Source organism: Camelus bactrianus, chromosome 11, assembly GCF_048773025.1.
Source record: "Camelus bactrianus isolate YW-2024 breed Bactrian camel chromosome 11, ASM4877302v1, whole genome shotgun sequence".
NCBI lineage: Eukaryota > Metazoa > Chordata > Mammalia > Artiodactyla > Camelidae > Camelus > Camelus bactrianus.
The window spans coordinates 49,809,414-49,835,906 of NC_133549.1; the positions used below are offsets into that span (position 1 = coordinate 49,809,414).

The following is a 26,493-nucleotide window of genomic DNA, read 5'->3' on the forward strand; positions in this document are numbered from 1 at the left end:
TGGAATAGAGAGGTCACATTTTGAACTGAGCTGGCATTGCTGTCACAAAAACTGTGTAGTTGAGGGTTTAAGATAATGTAGACATAAATGAAGTCACAATATAATCTCCATATGTTGTAGTTAGAGAGCTATCGTGAAGCATCTGGTATACCTCGGCATAGAGTCATCAAGTCATTTGGTAGCCTTAGAGCTAGAATGAAATGTAAGTGGATCACTGAGCAAAACTCTCTGTACTGAGGCCTAAAAGAATAAAATAATTTGTGCAAAGAACCAGAATTAGCAAAAATGAAACTAGATCACTAATTTCTTAATTCCTAGTTTCACTAAGTATCTTGAATTTAATTGTATATTAGTCAGGGTTCAGTGAGAGAAGAAGAGCCATTAGGAAGTGTATATTATATGTATTTTTTTTTATAGGAATTTGATTTTATGTGACTGGGAGCTGGTGAAGTTGTCTCTGGGAGACTCTTGTCTTTGTGTCTGATGCTGGGGCTTCAAGTCCACAGGGAGGCAGTAGAGGAGGGAAGATGGATGGGATGTGGGGAGAGCAAGGACAGGCCAGAATCACAGCACTGCTTCATCCCCCCAACAATGGTCAGGAGGCCAAGTTAGCTCTTACTGCCTCCAGCCTTGATGATGAGGGGCCCGCAGGAGAAGCTGGTGCCCTTCACCATGGAGCCAACCACACACCTGGCCCAGGACTTGGAGACACTGAAGGAGGATCCAGAGGAAGGTGGAAACAGTTGCAGGCCTGGCATACCAAGGGCTTGAGCCAGGAGATAAGCAACAATGTGCCCTGAGCTACAAAAACACCTGCCTTGCCCTTCCAAGCATAAAAAGCAAAATGATTGCTTCTTTTCCACCCTTCAAATCGCATGCAGAATTGTCTTCTGACTCAACCTGGCTGGAAACATACAGAGAAGGAAATTCTGGGCAAGATAGTTCAGTCTTGGGCCATGACAAGAGACTGGGTAAGGATGGGGACCGAGGCCCCCAGCAGGATTTGTCATTCCGTCTGATGGAGAGGCAGTGACTTCCCCGAGGATAGACGTTCTTGGAGTTCTCTTCCTCTCAGAACCCACATTGATACAGAATGACTTCATTTGTTGGTGCTGCTGCTATTGCCAGAAGCAGCTTCTGGTGCTATGACTTCTTCAGTCATCATCCCAGAAATCAAGAATGTGTTTTATTCTTCAACCTTTCCTTGAGATGAAAAGGCATTGAATCTTGGGAGGCATGGCCCAAGGCTCAGATGACAGTGATTAAGTTGGATAAAGATGAGGCAGCGCTCTAAACTGGGGGTGGGTTGGGGTCTTTGTAATGCGTCGACTTGGCTAGATGAGCCGAGTCCTTCATATTCACAGAGCACCTTGAGGAAATGGCTCCTAGTGTTACTCACTCTGCCTCCTTTTACTTCAAATTCGTGTTGCTACTACAGATGTTGCTACTCAGGAATATCTTACTGAACATCCCAAACATGCCATCTCTGTCTATACATTGGCTAAACTTTTTGACTAAATTATCAAGAAAGTCCTGCCAATTGTGGCTTCCTCCTCTCTTTAGTAGGCGCCTCGCCCCTCCCCACTTTACAATATTTCTCTTAGCAGACCTCTTTTCTGACTGTCAAAGATGTGATTAGTCATTCTCTCTGTTTCCTCAGAGTCTTTCTTGATAATATAAAGAAGCATGGGTAAATTGAGGCAGACATGGTTTCTTAAACAAAAGACAAAAAGCACTAACCATGTAAGAAGTCTTGGTGGCAAAACACCTGCTAGGGTTTATTATAAGCTGGAGAATGCTGTGAAGGTTTAAATGAAGGAGTGATCATGTTATAGTCTGTGAGGCATAAATGGTTAGAAGACGTTGCTACAGAAGCAGCTCTTGGATGGTCCTTGAGGGATGCTGGACTGTTACTGGGGAGGGAGCAATGCTGGAGGCGTACAAAGAGCTACATAGTAATATAAGAGCAATGAAGGCTTGACTGGGGACCAGAGAGCATTCCATTTGGCTGCATGTAATTGTTTAGAGCTAGACAGGAAAGTTGGAAGCAAATGTGGGAAGCCTTGAATCATCCATCAAAGGCATTATAAGATTACTGGCCTTCATAGAGTGGGTAGTATGGCTAAGCCACGATGAGCAGAAAGTTTCATCTTGAGTATCAACTCCCATGAGTTGGTAGCAAAGGACTGGAATGGTTTGCTGGGAAGGATTCTGAGCTCATGTCTGCATCGTGGGAAAAATGCTGCAATCAATTAATAGTGTCTGGCAGGTCACTGGAAGGAGTAGTGGTGTAGTATAGAGGGTTTGGATAAATTACTTCCATGGGCCCTTCTAGTTACAAGACACTAAGATTCAATGTACCTGAAAAGCATATGTTTTTATTGAAGACATCATTTGTTTCTCTGTTTTTAAGGTTAGTTTCCATTTTTATTTTGTTGAAAGTATAATATTCATACAGTTGATTTGGTCTTGAGTATCTTAACTCATCGAAATTCTGTTACAGTAAGAAGAAAGTGAAAGAGAGAGGAAAAAAATTGGAAAAGACCGACTTAAGTTGAATGAACTGTCTAAAGGTGCCCATAGTTTCCTTTCTCTCTGAGCTTGTATGTATTGCATTCTCTTCTGCAAGTGAAGGATCACGTTGCCTAGTGCCCACTCCCTTTATTCTGCTTGCCACTGAAAGAGACCTGCTTGACACAGTCACCAGGCCTCACCTTTTAAAGACAAGCTACAGGCAAAAAAAAAAAAAAAAAAAAAAAGCAAAGGAAACACTTAATTTGTCACACAAAGGATGTGTTGGTTCTGGAAGGTGCTTCTCTTCTCAGCTGCCAATTTAAAAAAGCCTATATTTTAGTTAATAGCTCAATTCTTCAGATATCAAACATGTTAGAGACAGTAAAGTCTACAAAGTCAAGGACTGGGAGAAATTGTGTGCATGGGTATCCTTTCAACCATTCAAATTCAAAATAGCAAGACATGGGTTCTGGTTCTCATATTTTTTCCTCTTGAGGTCTTAAGTTTTTCTAGAACTAGAATGTGGTATTTTAAGGGTCTAACTACCTAAAGTCATAATAGTAATTGCATATCAAGGCATGCCAGGGGGAAGTCTCAGCTTGCCCCCTCTTTCCCCATCTCATGCACCCCTCCCCACACTCTCTTGCATCTTCAGAAAACAGAACAATGGTCAATACAAAATACTCTTGGGAAAACCTGCTGGATGTCACACATGAAAAGAATCTATGTAAGTGCAGTTACCTGGACGCAGGAGTCATGAAAACACGCCTCCTCGGGCTCATCTAAGCACTGTGGGGAGTAGATTTAACGTCAGCGTAGAATGCTGCCTCACCAGAATAGGAGAAGCGTGACGGAGGTGGGTGTCCGCCCATGACTGGGGGTGGGGGGAGGTCTGCCCATTGACTCAACACTCGTGTTTATTTAAAACATGTCCTGAACCTACACAGTATGCCTGAGCTGCACGAGGAAGATGAAACAGGAGGTGTCCTGAGATCAGGGAGCCCCTGGTGTTGTGGAGGAAGTGGAAACACACGATGTTAATAGCTGAATGCAATGCGAGAGTGGTCGCCACTGTGCCTGGGGGGGGGGGTCCTGGGGGGTCTCTGGGGGCAGGAATGGCCAGAGCTGTGGAAGATATGTCAGAAGTGAATCCTCAGCCCTCTGAGCTCCAAATCAGGTCAAGAGGTTGTCTTTAATAGTCACTGCCACAGAAACACCCTCAACATCCAAATTTAGGCACCAGAGTTTCATCTAAATGATGGAATATTGCAGTTTTTAAACGTTCTAAGTTTTATATATGTAAATAAATATATATTTACACACATGGATATATGTTGTGTATATGTATATGTTTTTAATGAACAAGAGAAATACTCCAGAATATAAAGTAAAAAATTATAATAGGATAAAATATATGTGTTACATATATATACGATATATATAATAAGAGTATGATCCCAATGATGTATTTCTAGCATGACACTTACAGCCCAGCTGGGTGTTTTCTTTCCCCACGTTTCTGGGTAGAGCTGACTCACCCCTGTCAGTCCGCCACAGGCTGTAGGAGCCCCAAGTTCTGCCGGAGATTTCTGCCGCTTCCCGCTTCCCACGGGCTTCAGTGTTTATGGGCTCCCAAGTTCCTCCTTCCGGGAATCCTTGTTCATGCTGCTTGTTTTGACCTAGATGTGAAATTAACACCTCTGCAAAGTGCTCCCCCAAATATCCATTCACACAGTGGAAAACAAACACCAAAAAAACAGACAAAGCAAAAAAGTCAGGCCATCGACCTTCCTCCCACCTCTGAGCCCCTTTTGTTAGAGGACATCCAGCCCCCACGCCCCATCTGTTTCCCTGTACCCAGGGACGAGATGTCCTCCCATGCTGAATTCAGAAAATATACCAGCTTATTTTTCTCAAAAAAAAAAAAAAAAAAAAGAGAAAAAGAAAACAAATATGAAGAAGGAAAATAGACCCCCCTTTCCCAAGAGAAATTGTGGTGCGAGTTGTTACTTTAATTTAAAAAGGAAAATTCAACTCATTCCACAGTAAAATGGTAGTGGAATCTCTGTGCTCTGAGACTGGATGAATTTTTTTCTTTGTGGTTTTCTGTATTTTCTTAATTTTCTGTGTATTCCTTTTCAAATAAGAAATACAAAAGAAAAATGGTGGTGTTCCTCAAGCACTCACTTCTGAAGGGGGTGTGGAAACCTTTTTGGGGAAGGAAGATGGACTTGTCATAGCCCAGCTGGGAAGGGGCTATTGAGCTGGCCAAGCCCGCCCCCTTGTGGAGAAATGAGATAGCACCTTCCACTCCCCCAGGATCTGTTAAAATTGTCCTTGCAGAAAAAGCGCCTTGACATTGGTCCTGACGATGATCTTTTTTGGATATAACACCAGAAGCACAAGCACTGAGAGCAAAAATACACAAATGGGCCTAAAATGAGAATCTCTCAGGTGAGATGGTATGAGATTCAGCTGCCAGAATGGTCCTGGCTCACTCATTTGAGGAGACCCAAATCAGTTATAGAGATGAGGATCCACAAAAATATTTGTTGGAGGCCTGCACAGCCTCGGGATGGCCCTGCAGCTAAGGCACGGGTGGTTATGCTTGCCATTCGCTAGACAAGAAAATTGAGGCTTCAGAGAGTTAAGAAACCTTCACTAATGTCCCCCAGGGGAGCTGAAATTTGAATGTCATCTTTGACTTCAGAGCCCATGCTGTTAGCATTACACGACACTGTCCTTCTGTTGTTTTCTTCTCTCTTCCTTTTCTAATTTCAGTGTCTATTCTTTCTCCCCAGACACTCCTAAGGGTGGAGCAGTGCGTGGAGCAGTGCGTGGAGCCCTGTAGATTTCCCCACCCAGTGAGAATCTCTGATCCCCAGGACTCCCAGCTGCTCCAGAACGGGAGCAGCTGTTGAGTCAATGGAGGCCTGAGTGGAGATGCTGAGATGTTCCCAGATACCAGACACCTCCTGACTAATAGGTCTGAGATGGATGAGAGAGACCGAGGGGAGAGAGGAGGACCATATGACCATAATTTTCTGATGGAAATACAGGATATGATATCCTTAATGGGTTCTAAGCCTGGAGATTTTGTTATTCAAGTTTGTTACCCACGTCTGTGCAAAGTGAGTAATTTTTATTGATCAATTTCACTGAATTATAAAAAGTCAACAAAGTTCTTTTCCTTAGCTTTGTAAAGCAGGCTTGTTTGCAATGAGCTCCAGCAATGACAGGCTTTCACTAAATGTAACTGGTTTCATACCCCTACTGTCACCAGTGTTTCCCAGGTCACTCCAACTTGGAGTCAAAACCAGGGTCTCTGTATAGAAACAGAGGAAAGAAGCAAAATCCTGTTTCTCTGGCTCCATTTCCACTCACAGTGGTAGAATCCAGCCCTGCCTGAGCCAACCCCCACTCCCCAAATATGTCTGGGAGCTCCCTGGAGTGTCCATGGGGTTTCTTCTCCCTGCTCCACGTGCCATGGTGACACTTCTGCCACTGCTCCCTCCAAAGCCCAAGCCAAGTCTGGCACCGGCTGCTCTGGTCCTTGGCCAGGCCTCCTGCTCCCCAGCGAAGTGGGAAAAAGTTTTGCAATGGGTCTTTACATGTAGCCAGGTCACCACGTATGGAAACTGTGGTGATAGAGGAGATTTAACGTACTTTTACCTATGCACGTGCCTAGGAGGAGGAGGGAGGGAAGGCAGAGCTAGAACAAAAAATACTCCTAGAGCCTCCTCTCCCTTTCACACTGAGCCATGTTCCTCAGACCAAATTTGTGTTCTCCCGTTCTCTCTTCCCTTCCCTTCAGTCCTTTCCCAAGAGGCTCCTAGTCATTTCTGCAAATGGCCCCTAGTAGGGCACCACCCCAGACAGTGACACACCAGTAACAACTGGTGCCTGAGTACCCTAATGGCACAGTGAATCAAAGAGATTCAGCTTAGTACTACTTAGGTTTTAAAGCTGAGATCCAGCTTCTCTTGCCTAGACACACACACACATACACACACACAAATCATACACATCAATTCACACACACACACAGCACACACACTGATTTTTTGAAATATTTCTATCTTTAATCACTCTTGACATCTGCTTGTCACCCACTGGTCTCACCCTCCTGACCTTTCACAGGATGATGGAAAATGTGTGTTTGTTTACAGCATCAAATCAGATAAGTAAAGTCATCCTAATTGATTTTTGTCCCATTGACACAATTTTCTGAATGAGCCATAAAGAAATCAGTAGACATTTTGGTGCCTCTGACCCTATCATAAAAGTAGGAAAGTAGGGTGGCAGTGGGTGGAGATATATTGAGAATAGCAGAAAGAGATAGGTAAATGAAGATTGAGAACCAGTTTGGGCTGGGCTTCAAATCAATTGACAATACGGTGAAGATGCTCCAAACCATTGGACTGATTGAGCACAGGCAAGGTGCTCTGTGCTAGATCCCTGTGGCACCTACAGCAGTTTATCCCAAACTTGGTCAAACATATCAACTGTGGCAGACATCTTTGAGATAACTGGGAGGTTTGAGTATATACTGGTATGTGATATTGCTAGTTTGTTAGATTTCATAATGGCATGGTGCCTGTGTTTTTAAAATACAAGTACTTAGTTAAAGATGCAGATTAAAGTGTTTATGTGTAAACTAAGACTGCAATTATGTTGTGGATTATTGATGTTGGATGATAGATACATGAGGAAGATACTTTTTAAAATTTTGTGTATGTTTGAAAATTTCCAGAATACAAAGTTTTGTATAGGGATGGCAGATAAGTTACACAAGGGGTTTTATAAGAACAAATAGGTAAATCAGGGAAGGTCTCACTAAAAAGATGACATTGGAGCAAAGACTTGAATGATATGGGGAAGGAAGTTTTAAGGATCTCTGGGAAAGAACGTTCCAGGCCAAAGTAGGAGATACTGCAGAGCCCTGAGGTAGGAGTATGGAAAGGGAGTAATGTACTCCGAAGAAACTGGGCAAAACTGTGAATAAGAAATCAAAGTATGATGACTGCTAGCTTCCCTTCAGCTTTATAGATAATAATAATGTACTTTGTTGTGTCCTATGCAATATAACATTTCGTACAATATCATAATGCCAATTAAGTTGTGGCATTGTTTTAAGACCAATCATTCAGTCTTTAAAGATACTGAATATTTTAAGTGTAGACATTATGATGTTTTCAGAAGTTAAAAATTACTGCAGCTTTCCAAACTCGAAAAGTCCACTGAAACATCCTGCAGGTTTCAATTTCTAATAAGGTAATGTCAGTTGCTATAACCCACATAAAAAGCACAGCAGATTATCCCCAGCCCTGTTGATAGGTTCATTTCTTCCTATGACCTCATATGAAACTATTGCCTTGGAGTTCCCAGCACCCATCTCAGTCCCTGGCTGGGCCTAAATTATCTGTCTTTCTGGCTAAGAAAGCCGCTTATCAGTGACCTGAGGGACTTTTAACCAAAGGTAGTCCGTTTCCCCCTTGGCATTTTTGTCTGTTTCATTTGTTATTTATTTTCTTTACTTTTTTCTTTTTCTTTATTTCCCTTTTCAGTTTACTTATTTTTTCTTTATTTTTCTCATTTTTCTTTTTTTAATCCTCTTTTTCTTTTTTTCTTTATTCTTTTTACTCATTTCCTTTTCACTTTGTTATTTGTTTAGTTTATTTTTATTTTTGTCTGGCATTGTTTTTAACTGAAGTGTAATTTACAATGTATTAATTTCTGGTGTACAGCATAGTGATTCAGTTCTCTCTCTCTCTATATATATATTCCTTTTCATATTCTTTCGGCATTGTGTTTTGATCCCATTATAAAGACCAGTTCATCAGGTGAACTTTGAGCTGATTTGTTTTTGAGGCAGTTCGGACCAAGCTTCTCACCAGCTCTTCCCAAATGTAAGCTGACCTTAGGACGCCTTAACTCCAAGCTCAGCAGTGAGTCCGACTTACTGAAGGGCCCGTGAGCCATCTCTCCTGAGGAGACTCAGATTCACACGGTCTCCTCCAGACCATGGAGACCCGTGGGCAAGGGTGACTTGGCTATGGTGAAGTTGGCCAGCCCATCCCGACTGGGAAAGCGATAGCTGTGACAATCACTGACAGGACTCAGCAGACTCCTCCAACATCCAGAGACTATGCCGCAAAGCAGGAATCACGAAGGCTTGGATCATCCCAACATAGTTAAATATTAGAAGTGACGGCAGCTGAGGAAACTCTCCGCCTTGTTAGGAAGGACACTAGTGGAGGAGAGGCGTTTGAGTACCTCGTGGCTCACGGCAACAGGAAAGCAAACAGGCTGAAGGCAGATTCCAGCAGAAAGTGTGCGCTGTGCAGACGGCCACCAGGAGGGTACTGTCCATGGGGATTTAAGGGCAGAAAAGCTGCTGGTGGATGCTAACCTGAACATCAAGATTGCAAACTCTGTCTTCAGCGACAAATTCACCTTTTACAACAAGGCAGGTACTTTCTGGGGCAGCATGCCTCACGCTGCACCACAACTCTTCCAGGGAAGAACCCCAGGAAGTCCTGCTGATTATACTGGCCAATGGATTCTTGCCTTCTGAAGGAAGGAAACTCAAGGAGTTATGAGAGCGGGTTCTGAGCAGAACAGGACACCTATTCTTGTCAATGTAACGTGAGTATCTGCTCAGGAAACGTCTCATTCTCAATCCCACCAAGACAGACACTTTAGAGCAATTTGTGAAGGATCATGGGTTACTGTGGGTCATGATATGAGGAATTAAAGCTCTACACTGAGCCACTCTCTGACTACTGGGACCCTGGGCAGACCGAATTCATGGTGTCCAAGGTTACACATGGAGAGAGAGATCGGGACTCACTGATAGGCCAGACATAGGAGGTAACGTTCCAGCATCTGCTCCTGGGTTTTGAGATCCAAGCAGAAGGGCAGAAGTGCTGTTCCTGGCAGCACTATTTACAACAGCCAGGATATGGAAGCAACCCTTTTACCCATCCGTAGATGGATAAAGAAGGTGTGGTATATGTAGCCATTATTAAAAGCCATAAAAAAGAATGCACTTCTGCCATTTGCAGCAACATGAATGGACCTAGAGAATATTATGCTTAGTGAAATAAGTCAGACAGAGAAGGACAAATATTATATGTCACTTATATGTGGAATGTAAAAAATAATACAAGTGAATGTATATGCAAAACAGAAACAGACTCACAGATATAGGAAACAAACTAGTGGTTACCAAAGAAGAGAGGGCACATTAGGGGTTTGGGACTAAGAGATACAAACTACTACGTATAAAATAGATTAGCAACAAAGGTATAATGTATAGCACAGGGAATTACAGCCATTATCTTGCAATGACTTTTAATGGAACATAATCTGTATAAATACTGAATCACAATGCTGTACACCTTAATATTATAAATCAATTGTAACTTCAATAAAAAAAGAGGGAATGGAAAATTGAAACAGAAACATATGGTACTTTAGAAGTACTGTAACTCATAAAAGTGACAAACTTCAGACCACACCCTGATGTGCATCCCAGCTCAAATTCTCTTAACACCTGTCTGCTCAGACTCGCATGTCTTTTTTTAACAGCTTTATTGAGATATAATTCACCTACCATAATATTCACCCTTTTCAAGTACACAGTTCAGTGATTTTTAGTATATTCATTGAATTGTATAGTGTGTAACAATCCCGCTAATTTATTTAATTCCAGAACATTTTCGTCTTCCCCCAAAGAAACTTTGTACCTATTAACAATCACTGCCCACTTCCCCCTTGCCTCTGTCCCTCCCAATCTAATCTATTTTCTGTTTCTAATGATTTGCCTATCTGGAAATATATGACTAGAATTATACAATATGTATAATTAGGAATGACTTCTTTCACTTGGCATGATATTTTCAAGGTTTGTCCACGTTGTGGCATATATCATTACAGCGTTCCTTTTTATTGCCAAATATCTTTCTGTTGTACAGATATATCACATTTTATCCATCCATTCATCAGCTGAAGGATATTTGTTGTTTCTATTTTCGGGGTACTATGAATAATGCTGCTATGGATATTCATGAACAAGTTTTTGTTGCGCACATCAGTTTCCATTTCTCTTGGGTATATACCTAGGAGTTAAATTGCTGGGTCATGTGGTAACTCCACATTTATTTAGCCTTTTGAGAAACTGCCAAATTCTTTCCCCCTGTAGTATTTCTTGAAGTGGGATTATCACATTGTGATTAGGACCAAACAATTACGTTTACTGAATGCTTGTTACAGGGCAGGGACCATCTTAATATTTTACATGAATATTCTCTGTGCAACCTGCTCAATAATACTATGAGTGCCTCATAAGAGGCTCAATTTATAAATGGAGAAATTCATGAATAATGATGTTATGTACTTTGCCTCACATCACATACTAGGCAGTGTCCCCTTGTAATCTGGGATACAAACATTGCACTCTTAACAAAATTAAACCTCTCAAATGGCAAGTGTGTGGTATTTCTGTTATACTTAGTGTACATATTCAAAAGAAACTTTGTCATAAAAATGCCACTAGCTTCAGTATAGCCTGCAAAGTACTTATTTAATAGAACTCTGTCTTCATAAACATACTAGTGTCTTCATAAACACGATTTGAGAACTATTATTCTGACAAAACATTTTAAAAATTATCTTCTCAAGTTAAGTAAATTATAAATTTTAAACATCAAAGTAACTTAGAAAAAAGTTACTTTAAAAAAAGAATAAAAGGTTAAAACTTAGAGTACATGCTGGCAATTGTAAACTTCTACTTTCAATAAATTTACTTTCAGTCTATACACTGGGCATAAATTATTTTTAAATCTCAGAAATGTGTTCAATCAGATGACTTAATGAACAAAAATAAGTCAGAAGTACACAGAATCCTAAAAAAATCAGGGTATAAAATTTATATAAAATTATGTATAAAATGTTTCATTATGTAAAAATTAAATAAGCATATGTGTGTAGAAAATAGGTCCACAGAGATATATAGAAAATTTACCAAAGGTTTTCTCTTTGTGAGATTATTGTAGATTTTTGTTTGTTTTAGTTATTCTCATTTTCTGTTTTTTACAGTTAACTTGGATTACATGTGGAATTACAGGAATATTACTTAGGTAATTAAAAAAACAGTGATAATAACAGATAACAAATGAGTACTTAGTATTTTCTGGACAATGTTTAAATACTTCTCATGTACTTTAAAATTTAATACGTGGGGCTAAATAACTCATTTAAAATCCTTAACAACCCTATTAGGTGAGTTCTCTGATGATTCCCATTTTGCAGATGAAGAAATGGAGGGAAAGAAAGGCCCCAGAAACATCTGGAAAGTAAACAAAAATTACTAAAAGATGCAGTAAAAGTTGTAGAAAAACCTGCATTGTGCCCACCAAATTACTAGTGCTTAAAAAAAAAATCAGTTACTGGAAATATTGTTTTTGGCCCAAAGTTTTGTTTTAACATTGTGTTTTTGACCAACTCATCTGAAATTGATATATCTGGGGTGAGATAAGGAACATTGGAAATGGAGAAGCAGGTTTCCTTGAGAAGGTATTGTTTGAACCAAATCTTAGTAGATGATCAGATGTTCATCAAGCTGTCAGGTTGGGGGTTGGGCGTCAGGGATAGATGAAGGTATTCCAAGTAGAAGACACAACCCATAGAAGAGGTGCCCTCTTAGAGTCTGCAAACTGTTATACATGGCTGGAATTTAAGGTCTGAGGGAGTGTGTGACCAGAAATGGGACTGGAGACATTAGCGAGGGCAGACTATTGAGGACCCTTGCATGTTCCGAGTCTAGACACCATAGAGGCAGGCAGATACCCTCCCAGAGTGAAGCAGAAAACAATGGTGGGGGTGTGGCACTTGGAAGAACACAGGCCTAACTGAAACTGACATCAAAAGAAGAGATGAATAGAAATAGGTTACAATTATGAGGCAGTGAGTAAGAACTGGCTCTTTGGCATCAGGCGATTTGAGTTTGAATGCTACCTTCATGACCTTGGCTTCTATATCCTCATATACAGAAGAGGAAACATAGCTGTTGAATGGTTAATGATTTAACAAGATAATGAATGTAAACTATTTAGTATTGTATCTGGCACATAGTAAGGGCTCAAAAATGGCAGCCATTAGCATTTTTAAACAGGTTTATTGAGGTATAATTGATGAGGATTAAACCATACATATTTAAAGTATACATGTTGATGAATTTTGACATGTATATAAAGCCATGAAACCATAATCACAATCAAGATAATTAACATATCCATTCCTTCCAAAAGTTTCCTCACCCCTCCTTTGTAATCCAACCTGCTCTTCTGCAAAAATTCCTTCCCCAGGCAACCACTAATCTTCTTTCTGTCTACATAGATTAATTTAACTTTTATAGAACTTTCTATAAATGAAATCATACCATCTGTACTGTTTTTGTCTGTCTTCTTTCACCTAGCATAATTATTTTGAGTTATACATGTTGTTCTTTGCATCAATGGCTCATTATTTTTTATTGCTGAGTAATATTCCTTGGTGTGGATATACCAATTTGTTTTTCCATTTACCTTTTGATGGGCATTTGTGTTGTTTCCAGTTTTTGCCTATGACAAATAAAGCTGCTGTAGTCACTTGTGTACAAATACTTTCATTTCTTTTAGGTAAATACTTAGGAGTAGAAGAGTTGAGTCATATGGTAGGCATATATATCTCACTGTGGCTTTAATTTGCATTTCCTTGATGACTGACGATGGTGAACATATTTTCATGTTTCTTTGCCAGCTGTATAGCTACTTTGATGATACATCCAAGTCTTTTGCCCACTTTTGACTGGGTTTTTAGTCTTCTAATTAAATTATAAGGAGCACATCTTACCATTTAACAAAATTTTTTAAAAACAGCTTTATTCAGATATAATTCGTATACCAGGCAATTCGCCCATTTAAAGTATACAATTAAATGGCTTTCAGTTTATTCACAAAATTATACAACCATCACCACAATTAATTTTAGAACACTTTCATCACTCCCAAAAGAGACCCTGCACCCTTTAGACATCAATGTACATTCTCCTCATCCCCCACCACCACCCTTAGGCAGCCACTAATCTGCTTTCTTTATCTATCAATTTGCCTATTCTGGATGTTTCATGTAAATGGGTGTGTGTATGTGTGTGTGAGAGACTAGCTTTTTTCACTTACCATAATGTTTTCAAGGTTCATCCATATTGTAGCATGTATCAGTACTTCATTTTTTAAAATTATGGAATAATATTCCATTGTACAGATATGTCACATTTTATTTACCAGTTCCTGAGTTGATGGACATTGAGTTGTCACTACTTTTTGGCTTTTATGAATAATTCTTCTATGAACATTCATGTACAAGTTTTTATGTGGACAAAAGTTTTCATCTCTTGGGCATATACACAGGAGTGGAATTGCTGGGTCATAGGCAAAGTCTTGTTTAGCCTTTTTAAAAACCGCAGATTATTTTCCAAAACAGTTGTGTTATTTTGCATTCCCAGTAGCAGTAGATGAGGGTTCTAGTTTCTCTACATCATCATCAACACTTCTTATTATCTGTTTTTTTTTATTGTAATCACCTTAGTATGAAGTGTGTATCTCACTGTGCTTATAGAGTCTATTTCAGAAAAAAAAATTTTTAATTTTGAAGAAGTCCAATGTATTGTTATTTCCCCCCATGGGTTATATTTTTTATGTTTTATTTAAGGAACCTTTGACAAGCCCAAGATTTTCTCTTAAGTTTTTTCCCCTAGAAGTTCTATAGTTTTAGCTCTCCAATGTATGTCTGTGGCTCATTTGGAGTTATTTTTTGTATACGATGTGAGATAAGATTCAAGGGTGCATATGTTTTGCATATATTCTCCATTTGTTAAAAAGATGATCCTTTCCCCGCTGAACTGTCTTGGCACCTGGTGTAAATCAATTGGAGGTCCATTATAGAGCACTTATTTTTAAGCAGCCTTGCTTTAAGGCCAATTTTGCTCAGATACTGAGGTAATATCCTTATGAATCGTCTACCTAGCACCTTGTATATTACAAGGTTTTCCCACCCTTTGCTGAGTGTAGCCTGAACTATTCCCAGTTTTGTGTGAACTTGGAGGATTTTCTCATTTGTTTTTCTTTTCTTTTTTTTTTCAGGTGGTTCTTTCCTTGGTGTGGTTTCTTCACATGGAGGTTCCAATTAGTACTCAGCCCAAGGCTTGAGGGGAACCCTTTGCGAATCTCCAAAGCCCCCTGGCTCTCTCTGCCACTCTCTCCACTCCACTACTCTGCCCTGCACCCTTTACTGCCCAGCCTTCCTGAATTCTCATCTGTCTCCACCTTTCAGAGGAATCCCTGGATTTTGCTTGGGTTCCCCTCTCCCTGAACTATCGTCTGGAAGTTCTCTCCAGGCAGTTTTACCTGGGACAATTGCAGGGCTTAACTTCATTTGTTTTCTTTTTCTTAGGGACCACTCTCCTATACTATCTGTATTCCACTATCTGAAACCATTTCTTCCATATTTTTTCCTAGTTTCATAGGATGGGAGAGTAAATCTGGTCATCGCTGCTCCGTCTTGGCTGCGAGCAGAACTGCCATTAGGATAATTGTTTCAGTCTTCAATCTACCATGTGGCTTATAAAGTGCGCACATCACACACACATGCAGTTACACACAGACACACTCATGCTCTCCCCACCTCCCCCAAACACCAAACACCTTGTACCTCTGGTCTTCTGTAAAGCTTTCTCTTTATACTAAAGGCATGGGTGAACCACCAATCACTGTAGATTACAGTGGACCAAAACAGGAGGGCGAGTGTAATATCCTCCCTTAACTGGCTGAAGGAACTTCTCGGCTGTATTTTCATTTATTCATTCATTCATAGATGACAACCTGGATTTAATTTTCTTGGATTGCATTTTGGGCCAGATCACTTTCTCTCTTTGTGATTTGGGATAATATATTCAACCTTTCTAAGCCTCCATGTCCTTGCCTGTAAAATGGGGACATGGAGGTAGTGTGGGAATTGAGTGAGACACTCTAGGTAATGGGCTCATTTAGCACGGTGTCTGACACACAGAAATGATGCTAAATCTGGCTCACTTCTCAGTGCTTACCTCACTCAAGCTATCATTGGCACCTGCCCAAGTCAATCATTTCCTCTTTCTCAAATTTTCTTCTTCCCTGAGTGTCGAGTACAACACTTTCAGTTCTCCAAACCTCACTGTCTTCTCAGCTTAGTATCTCCTGACTATATGTACATTCTTTGTTATTTATGCTTACTCTGTGGGAGATCTCACTCATTCTCATGGCTTTAAATACTGTCTCTAAGCTGATTATTCCCAAATCACGTCTCTATCCTAGAACTTGACTTCGAGCTCTAGACTTGCATATCTCAGTGCTGATTTTTGCTGTTTAGTCTCCAGATCCACCCCCTATCCATCCCCTGCTTTGCTCTGTATTGTGGAGGGTGGAGGGATCCGATTCTGCAGGCTGCTTTTCTGATGCTCCTTTGTCAGCTGTCTTCAGGCTACATTTGACCCACAGGAAGGATGGGTGGGAAATTGGAAGATAGAAGGAAGAAAATGCTGTTGGTATTTCTAGTTTCCCTCTTTCAGCCTTGCACACTCCTGGGCTGCTGCTCAACACCACAACCTCTGATCTCTGGTGACACTTCTGTTCCTAGTAATGCACTTCCTACTGTGGTTAATCTCTGAGGGGCCTGCCTAAACCCTGTTTGGCTTTCCAGCAATTCCACTACATGTGTGATGTTTCTTCTCTTTGGAAACCTTGAGGTGGTTCTATTTCCTAATAGGGCCTTAGCTGATAGAATTCTGTAAGTCAGCAGATCGAGAACAAACTCTTGATTTCCTTCCTGAGCTGCCCTTCTTGGTACTTTCTCCATTTGAATTCATGGCAGTCCCATCATACTAAACACATTAGCACCAACCTGGGCACCACTTTCTCTCTCATACCTGTATTCAATGCACCTGCAGAGCCTGTTGGTTTGACTTTAGGAACACAACCAGAGGTGACTATTTTTCTCCACTTCCACCGCTCTCACCACCCTGGTGTAAGCCATTATTAATTCTCACTTGGATTATTGCAGTAGCCTTCTCACTAGTCTCCCTGCTTCTGTAATGACTCCAGCAATCAGCGTGATCTTTCTAAACTGTAAACCAGATTATGCTGCCTTTCTACTGAAAACCTTCCAATGGCTTCTCATCTTGGTCAGAAGAAAAAGCAAAGTCGTTACAACTGGCCCCTAACTATCTCTAGGACTTCATGTTCTACCACTCTCCACCAAGCACATCCTGTCCCAGCCACACTGACTGCATTATGCTTACTAGAACCCACTAAGAATACTCCTGCCTCAGGGCCTTTGCATTTGCTATTCTCTCACTCTCAGAAGGCTCTTTCCCTAGTGTCCACATGGCTCTCAATCACCTCCTAACGACTTGTGCTCTGATGTCACTTCGTTAGAGGGTCCTTTCCCGTTTACTTTGTACATAGCATAGCATCCTCTTTCATTACCCTTTTACTATTTTATTGTTCTTCATAGCACTTTCCACTACTTCATTTTAATTTTTATTCATAGTATCTCTTCCCATCAGAAAGTAAGGAGAAGAGGGATTTTGCTTGGTTGCTGTACCCCTGCTGGCAATAATGCTAGGCATTTTAGTAATAAAAATAAAATGTACGGCAAGATTGCTCTGCGTCAGGCACCATGCTAAACGCTTTATACGTAGCATATAATTGCTTTTCATCTACGGAGCTCAGGAACTGTTGTGCCAGGCGCGGAGGGCGGCGGACCTGCAGGAGCTCCTAGGGCAGGGCTGGGCAGCCGCCAGCCACTAAGAATCCGGGCGGCTGCCGCCTCCTGCGGGCGGAGCTGGTGAGCAGCCCAGCTCGGGAGGCGTTGGACTCGGCCGAGGCGCATGCTCCGTGTGAGTGGCGGGCCGGCTCTGAAGCGTGGTCTGTAGTGGGGAGCGACGTCGCCGCCGCACTTCCCTGCGGCCGGCTGCTCTGATTGGCCCGCGCGTCCCGTGGTCTTAGCCCGCTCGAGTTCTTCTGGGGGCGCTCCAGCCCCGCGAGCCCGGTCTGTGGCTCTGGACAGCGGCCCGGGCGGACGGCTCCAGGTGAGTGCAGGCACAGGCTGCACTGCCACGTGCGGGTGCGGCCGCTCCGGCCTCCCTCCACGGGCCCCGAGGCCAGGGCCCCCGCGCGGCTCCCGGCTCAGTCTCTGTGGGCCGGCGTTGGTCTCTGGCGCGTCTTGCCTGGAGCCTTTGCGGGTGCCTCTACTGCAGGCGGTGGCCAGAGGCATCTCCCAGTGATTCAGGAGTCCAGAGCTCTCTAGAAGTTGCCCGCCCTTCCCCGGGCGGCCCTCCGTTTTCCTGGTCAGGCGGGAGGCTGCCCAGAGCGCCCTTGGGCTGCAGCGACACCCAGATTCCCAGCTCTCCTCCTCCCTCCTCGCCCTTTACTCCCGTTAGCTTCTCCAGGCAGCCTGGAGACCTAACTTTTTAGCCAGACGCGTGGTCGAGAATGGTTTGACATTGGTCCTGTTGAAAATCCCGAAGATTTTATTTTGCTTCCAGTACTTAACCTGGGTGAGCCTCGGTTTTCTGGGGGAAAAAAAAAAAAAAAGACTTAACGGTACTGCATAGCGTTGGTGGGGGCGTAATTAACTTAAGCCAGGCGCTGCCTGGGCTTAAGCAAGAGTTTAAACGGGAACAAAAATGATTAGTGTTGCTGTTGTTATTAGAAAGCTAAGTGGCAAGCTGCTTTGGAGCTTTGCTTTTCTTCATCTCCTGAGCTCTGGGCCGCCAGGATCCCATTCTTCAAAATCTGTGTTGTGTATCTACACTTTGCTGGGTCCTGGATGTTCACAGTTGACTTAGATACTGGCTCTGCCCTCGGGCTGGGGTAAGATGAAGACAGACCAGCACTTGAGATAGAGGCAAGATAGCACAAGCATTCAGATAAAGTTGCTGAGAGAGCCCAGCAAAACACTCCGAATCCAGCCTGGAGGGGGCTTTTTCTCCTTTGAATTTCCCAATCGTCATCCTTATGGCTTGACTAGTAGGTTGAGAAACTACCTGTTGTTTTGTTGGAAGGAAAGCTGTTATCGTGGAGCTTTCTCTGTGGACACTTGGTCCAGGTCCCAGGGGACAGGCGCTGAGCGGAAACCAGATACTGCCGGAGGCTTCACTGTTTTAAATTGTGGTTACAACCTTTCATTTTTCCTCTTCAATCAACTCCTTGTTCCCGAGTAATAATGGGCTTTTGGAAGGTTGTATCTATGATAAAAGGTAGCCCTGAACTGTACAGCCTTTCCCAGTGACCATAAAGAAGTACAGACTTATGAGTAAGCGTGGTGGGCTTACTTTGCCAGGACAGACTCAAGATAACATCCCCTCCTGTCAAGAAAGAAATCACTCCTGCACCAGCAGGAGTTGCAGTGGCAGAAGGAAGTCAGTTCACTTTTGTAACGTTCTGAGAACCCGTTTCTTAGGATCTGTGGGATTCTCGCTTTAAGCCCAAGTCTTACAAACAGCTGTATTGTGTTACTGACATACAATAACAGAAAATATTTAAAATGCATAATTTTTAAAGTTTTTATATACTCCATGTGAAACCGTGATGTGTTCAATATAATATAAACAGTGATATGTTCATCGCCCCCAAGAGATCCCTTGTGCCTTGGGTTTCCCTTTGCAGTGCTTACTTGCTGCCCCTTGTCTCCCCAGGCAGCCATTGATCTGCTTTCTGTCAGAATAGATTAGGTTGCATTTTCTAGACTTTTATAGAAATGGAGTCATTTATTTTTAGTCTGGCTTCTTTCACCATAATTATTTTGAGATTCATCCATATTATTTTACGTGCATTCCTTTTTTATTGCTGAATAGTATGTATGTATCATAGTATGTTGATCCATTCACCTATTTGAGGCATTTGGATTTTTCCAGTGTTCAGCTATTACACACAGAGCTGTTATAAACATTTTTAAAATGAGTCTTTGTATAGGTGTACACACATACATCTTTTAAAATGATTATTTTAAAAATTTTCTTTTTCTATTGAAGTATAGTTGATTTACAATGTTGTTAGTTTCTCATGTACTATATATATAGTACATGAGAAACTAATATATATATATATATTCTTTTCCATTATAGGTTATTACAAGATATTGAGTGTAGTTCCTTGTGCTATACAGTTAGACCATGTTGTTTATCTATTTTATATATAGTAGTTTGTATCTACTAATCTCAAACTTTTAATTTATTTGCCCCCCCTTCCCCTTTGGTAAACATTAATTTGTCTTCTATGTCTGAGTCTCTTTCTGCTTTATGAATAAGTTCATTTGTGTCATTTTATTAGATTCCACAGATAAGTGATACCGTATGATATTTGTCTTTCTCTGTCTGACTTACTTCACTTAGTATAATACTCTCTACGTCCATCTATGTTGCTGCAAATGGCATTATTTCATCCTTTTTAAATGGCTGAATAAATGGACATTTAGGTTACTTCTATGTCTTACCTATTGTAGATAGTGCTGCTATGAACACTGAGGGACAGGTATCTTTTCAAATTAGAGTTTTCTTTAGATACACACCCAGGAGTGGGATTGCTGGATCACATGGTAAGTCTATTTTTAGTTTTTTAAGGAATCTCCATACTGTTTTCCATAGTGGCTGTACCAAATTACATTCCCACCAACAATGTAGGGGAGGGTTCCCTTTCTCCACACCCTCTCTAGCATTTATTGTTTGTGGATTTTTTTAATGATGGCCATTCTGACCAGTGTGAGGTGATACCTCATTGTAGTTTTGATTTGCATTTCTCTGATAATTAGTGATACTGAGCATCTTTTCATGTGCCTGTTGGCCATCTATCTGTATGTATTCCTTGGAGAAATGTCTACTTAGATCTTCTGCCCATTTTTTGATTGGGTTTTTGTTGTTGTTGTTATTGAATTGTATGAGCTGTTTGTATATTTTGGAAATTAAGCTCTTGTCAGTTGTATCATTTGCAAATATTTTCTCCCAGTTTGTAGGTTGCCTTTTCTTTTTGTTTATGGTTTCCTTTGCTGTGCAAAAGCTTATAAGTTCGATTAGGTCCCATTTGTTTATTTTTGTTTTTATTTCTATTGCCTTGGGAGACTGACCTAAGGAAAACACTGGTAGAATTTACATCAGAGAATGTTTTGCCTATGTTCTCTTATAAAAGATTTATGGTATCCTGTCTTATTAAGTCTTTAAACCATTTTGAGTTTATTTTTGTGTATGGTATGAGGGAGTGTTCTAACTTCATTGATTTACATGCAGCTGTCCAACTTTCCCCACACCACTGCCAAAAAGGCTGTTTTTTCTCCTTTGTATATTCTTGCCTCCTTTTCCACAGATTAATTGACTGTAGGTGTGTGGGTTTATTTCTGGGCTCTCTGTTCTGTTCCATTGATCGATATGTCTGTTTTTGGGCCCATACCACACTGTTTTGATTACTGTAGCTTTGTAGTATTGTCTGAAGTCTGGGAGGGTTATGCCCCCGGCTTTGTTCTTTTTCTTCAGTATTGCTTTGGCAATTCTGGGTATTTTGTGATTCCATATTAATTTTAGGATTATTTGTTCTAGTTCTGTGAAAAATGTCCTCGGTAATTTGATAGGGATCGCATTGAATCCATAGATTACTTTGGATAGTATGGCCATTTTGACAATGTTAGTTCTTCCAATCCAAGAGCATGGGATATCTTTCCATCTCTTTAAATCATCTTAAGTTTTCTTTGTCAATGTTTTACAGTGTTCCACATATAAATTTTTCATCTCCTTGGTCAGGTTTAGTCCTAAGCTGTTTTTTTTTTAATGTGATTTTAAAAGAGATTTTTTTTAAAACTTTTCTTTTCTGATATTTCATTGATAGTGTAAAGAAATACAACAGATTTCTGAATGTTAATATTGTATTCTGCTACCTTGAGTTTATCAGTTCTATTAAGTTTTTGTGTGGAGTCTTTAGAGTTTCCTAAATAATAGTATCATGTCATCTGCATTTAGTGACAGTTTTACCTCTTCACTTCCAATTTGGATCACTTTTCTTTCTTTTCTTTTCTTTTTTTCTGTCTGATTGCTGTGGCTGGGACTTCCAACACTATATTGAATAGAAGTGGTGAGAGTGGGCATCCTTGTCTCATTCCAGATTTTAGCAGGAAGGCTTTTCAGCTTTTCACCATTGAGTATTATGTTTGTGAGGGTTTGTCATAAATAGCTTTATTATGTTGAGATATGGTCTTTCTATATCCACTTTGGTAAGAGTTTTTATCATGAATGGATGTTGAATTTTATCAAATGCTTTTTCTGCATCTATTGAGATGATCATGTGGTTTTTTAAACCTTTTCTTGATGTGGTGTATCACATTGATTAATTTGTGTATGTTGAACCATCCTTGAATCAAACTTGATTGTGGTGTATGATCTTTTTTTGAGTTGTTGGGTTGTTTGAAAATATTTTATTGAGAATTTTTGCATCTATATTTATTAAAGATAATGTCCTGTAATTTTCTCTTTTGGTAGTGTCTTTGTCTGGTTTTGGAATCAGGGTGATGGTGGCTTCATTGAATGAGTTTGGATTGATCCCTCTTCTTCAGTCTTTTGGAAGAGTTTGAGAAGGATCAGTGTAAGTTCTTTTTTATGTTTGGTAGTCTTCTACCATGAAGTCATCCAGCCCTGGACTTTTGTTTCAGGGGTTTGCTTTCTTTCTTTCTTTCTTCCTTTTAATTATAGATTCTATTTCACTTTTAGTGATCAACCTGTTCAAATTATCTGTCTCTTTTTGATTAAGTTTTGGTGGGCTGTATGACTGGTGTTGTGGTGACCAGAGCCGGCACTGGATTTTGAGGAGGACCTCCTCTTTGTTCTGTAGTTGTCACAGCCCTGTCAGGGGCCGGGTCTGCTTCCCAGTTGTTGGAATAGAAGGCCCCACACTGGTTTCTGAGCTAGGGTGTAAAGTAGGCACTGGAGCACTTCCGAGGGGAGAGGAGCTGCTGAGTGTTCCTCCATAGGAACTGTCCACCTGGAAGTGCGCTGTGTGGTGTTGCCTGTCACCCGTTGTGCTGGCTCACAAAGTACACCGTTACTGGCGCTGCCCTCGGCCCTGCCTCGGCCATGGAAATGCGGGCAGTCTGCCCACGTGTCCCTCCAGCATTGTGCTCAGAAAGCCACCAGGGCAGACTGCTGAAGTTAAGCACCATAACCCATTGTAGTCATGCAGATTTCAGCCCTGCTTCTGAAGTTGTGCAGCCCCTTGGAATGGGCTCAGGGTTCAGCCCTGCCTCCACTTGTGGGCAACCTGCCAGAGTCTGTGTGCTCCCAGAGCTCTTAGAGGCAGAGCCGCACTGGCTGTGAGCACGCCAAGAAAGTCTGCTATGGTGGGGTCCCACCCTTCCCTTTGTGCACGTTTACAGTGGGGCTTTTTATGACGGACCCGGGCTCCACTGCACACACTCCCAGGTGTTGCCTGTACCACACTCCAGCCCTTTCAGGCTGTCTCTGTGCAGCCAACCCCAATCCTCTCCCCAGGTCTGTCATCTGAAGCCTGAGTTTCAGTACTCAGCCCCCACATATACCAGCAGGCACCCGTCTCAGGCTGGGGAATGCAGGGAGGTGGAGGGACCCTCTGTGCTGGTCTCTCTGTTTAGCCTGCTGCGTACGAGCTGCTGCCCTCTTCTCCGATCTTCTGAAACTCCCTTTCTGTCCTCGCTGACCTCCCCACTGATGAAGGGGCTTCCCAGGGTGAGGGGACCCTTCCTCTTTCACATTTCCCTCCCAAGGACACAGGTCCCATCCCGGTTCTTTTTTTTTTCTCCATCTTCTGGTTACATGGTGACCTTCCTTGTAGTTTTGATTGTAGGAGATTTTCTGCCAGAGTTCAGTAGGTATTCCGTGAGAATTTTTCCACACATAGATGTATTTGTGAGAGGAGATGAGCTCCGTGTCCTGTTCCACCATCTTCATCTGACCTCCATGATTATATATATATATATATTTTAAAAATTGGGAGGCCTAGGCTGCAGTCCCAGTTTTGTCTCTAACAATCTGAGTGTCCTGGGGAGAGTCACTTCATTTTGCCTTTAGCTTCCATCCCTTAGGTCTTCGCTATGCTGTGATTTTGTACCATCGCTGCCAGAAACTAGATGGTCTTTGTTGATGGCTGGAGGGTCTCAGAGAAGAGGGGGTAATCTTTCACTCTGTTTCTCTCGCAAGATCTCTTTTCTTTCATTTCATTTTTTTCTTCCTTGGGTGACAAATCCTGACGCATAATTTTGTGTAAGAAGGGAAGTGAATATCTAGTGGGAGGGAGACTTAATATTGTCTGAACTTAAAAACGTTTAAGTCACAATGAGAGAGGACATGGTGGGATGTTAACAGGCTCTGGAATTTTGGGGGCCTTCCTTTTTCTCAGCCTATTCTCTCCTGAGTCCTCCCTTTTTTATTTCCCTAGGAACATTACATTTAACCTCGTGGTAAGGAGGTGAGTGGGTGTGCTGGGCTCCAAATGCCACATATTAGCTGGGGGTGGTGAGTGGGAGGTTTCCTAGTAAAACAGAATTCCTCAGTTTTTACTTCCACGTGTGGCTTAAGTCATTTGTTTCATATTTACCCTTCACTTACCTTTTACTTGACCTAAACCTGGTTCAGAACTTTACATGGAAACATTATCTACTAACATAATTTTGTATAGTAGAATTCGGACAAGTAACTGTTTGAAAAACAAGACTGTTTCTTACAGAATGAAAATGTGGCTCTTGGGTTTGGTGTTCTGTTTGGTCCTTGGGACTCTGCATTCCGAAGCGCCCAGAGGGAAGTTGGCAGCTGTGGACCCAGAAACAAATATGAATGTGGTAGGTTTCTCAAAGTCATCTACTTTTAAAATGCATCTGTGACAAATGTTTATTGTTTTCTTAAATCCACTTGTGTGGCTACATGAAGCCACAAACTATAATCTTTCCATCTCATTTTTAAAAATGTTCTCTGAATCTTAGGTTTAGTTTTCTGGACTTCACCTACTCAGTAATATGTGTTTTATGAATCTCATTTTACTGTTAAAACTATATACATCTTAATAAGATAAATTATGTTTTTATACATTCATCTCATTTTTGCCTTGCAAAATTTGTTTAAACAGCAATTAAAAGAAGTGTCAAAACTTTACAAGAATGTTCATACTGAGTGTTTTGAACAAGGACTGATTAACAGTGTCTAGGGAGCATAGTTCAATACAGAAATCAAAGTATCTGAGAATATTTTGTTAGAACAAATAAGTAAAAATAATTCCTTGAGTAATGAACACATTTCAGTTATTAATCTTAAGTAAACAATTAAATGTGGAAATACCTCATTTAGGTGTAAAATACCAGGAAAGTACAGATTACTAAAGGAAATAGAAGCTTTAAAACAGGTGATGCAGAGACTCAGCTGAAGAATTAGGCAGCCTTAGAGACGGAGATAAATTTATAGTCAGCCAAGAGGATATGACCCGGTATCAGGCTCTTAAGGTTAAGTTTTATTACTTGTCTTGAATTGTTGCCAGCCAGGGTTCTTGGACTCCTTAATCAATAGAAATTGCTAAGAGGCGAGATGAGAATTTCAGATAAAGCTTTACTGGGACTCGTGCTGCAGCACAAGGGAGCGAAAACAAGTAACAGTTTCCCTAGCTTGCTCCCCAAGGGGTGGGGCAAGCTGGTTCTTTAAATCAGGTAAAGGTTCCAACAGTGGGGCCTGAGAGGAGGCTTAGGGGGTCTGCCCACATCCTAGGTGCTGCTCTGTGCAGGGAACATGCGCAGTCCCCTGCTCTTGCTCTAACATCTCAGAGGTGGCAGTTGGGTTTTTGAATTCATAATTTGCCCCCACTGGGTATGAATGCAGTTATTTTTAGTCCCTTATAGTTTCTCTATATCTGTTGCTCAAGGAGACATCTGTCCAGGTGCAAACACTGCAGCAAAGTGTCCCAGGTCCCAGGCCCCAGCCAGTCTTAAAATCTTTTAAGTTTTTTAAATTAAAAACATTTTCCCCTTCAGTTTTTTTGTAAGAAGAATAAATACTTTCAAGTATTTATGGTAGAGAGAATAATGAGCACTTATGTACAAACTTCTAGATAACTTCTAGATAACTGAATTATCCACATGCCACTGAGTTCCTGATTAACAGCTGCCCCATGGATTAAGAGGTACAAACTATTATATATAAAATAAATAAGCTACAAGGATATGTCATCGTATAACACAGGGAATATAGCCAATATTTTATAGTAACTATAAAAAGTATAAGTATATAACTATAACCTTAAAAATTGTGAAACACTATGTTGTATACCTGAAACATATAATATTGTACGTCGACTATACCTCAATAAAAAAAAATGAATGCCACATGAATCTTTCCTTATGGAGTAGTGAATTTGATCATAAGTTCTTACTTTTTCATCTTTTCTCCCTCCAATTTTATTGAGATTTAGTTGGCATATAAGACTGTATGCGTTTAAGGTGTACGACACAATGGTTTGATATACGTTTATATGGTGAAAGGATTACCACAGTCATTTTATCTTTTCTTGTTCAACTTGACCTTGATGTTCTAGTGTAGTTTTATCGGTGCATTGATAAAAATGGATTAGCACTTTTTATACTTCATTTCCCAGGACAGGGCCTCTTAACATAAGGAGAATGGTAGATCATGGTATTGGCTGTCATATTGAGAAAAGAAAGAAATTTTACTTGCGCCTGCTGGAAACAAAGAGGCCCAAAGCTGTGGTAAATTAGACACATGATGTAGAAAATGATAGAATGAGGAAACCAAGGTTTAAGTAAGCATCTGTGAGAAGTAGACATGAGTAAAGCGGAGGGTTTATTCCTGTGATGGGATGTTGTGCAGACCAAAATTTCAATACATTGACT

General features: G+C 41.1%; 1 protein-coding gene across 6 annotated transcripts in view; it reads left to right on the forward strand.

The window, feature by feature from the left end:
- The window catches only part of LIPA (lipase A, lysosomal acid type), a 118,330-nt gene that overhangs the window by 62,366 nt on the left and 29,471 nt on the right, over nucleotides 1-26,493 (forward strand). Inside the window, exons 1-2 of one of the 6 annotated variants that reach the window (XM_074373997.1) lie at nucleotides 17,490-17,683; nucleotides 24,330-24,441. In XM_074373997.1, coding sequence (XP_074230098.1) covers nucleotides 24,331-24,441 — 111 coding nt within the window. In that variant the 5' untranslated portion in view covers nucleotides 17,490-17,683; nucleotide 24,330. Of the gene's footprint in view, nucleotides 1-17,489; nucleotides 17,684-22,114; nucleotides 22,218-24,047; nucleotides 24,072-24,329; nucleotides 24,442-26,493 lie in introns of those variants that run through there. The other 5 variants (XM_074373998.1, XM_074373996.1, XM_045507377.2 and 2 more) reach the window with 5 other exon arrangements.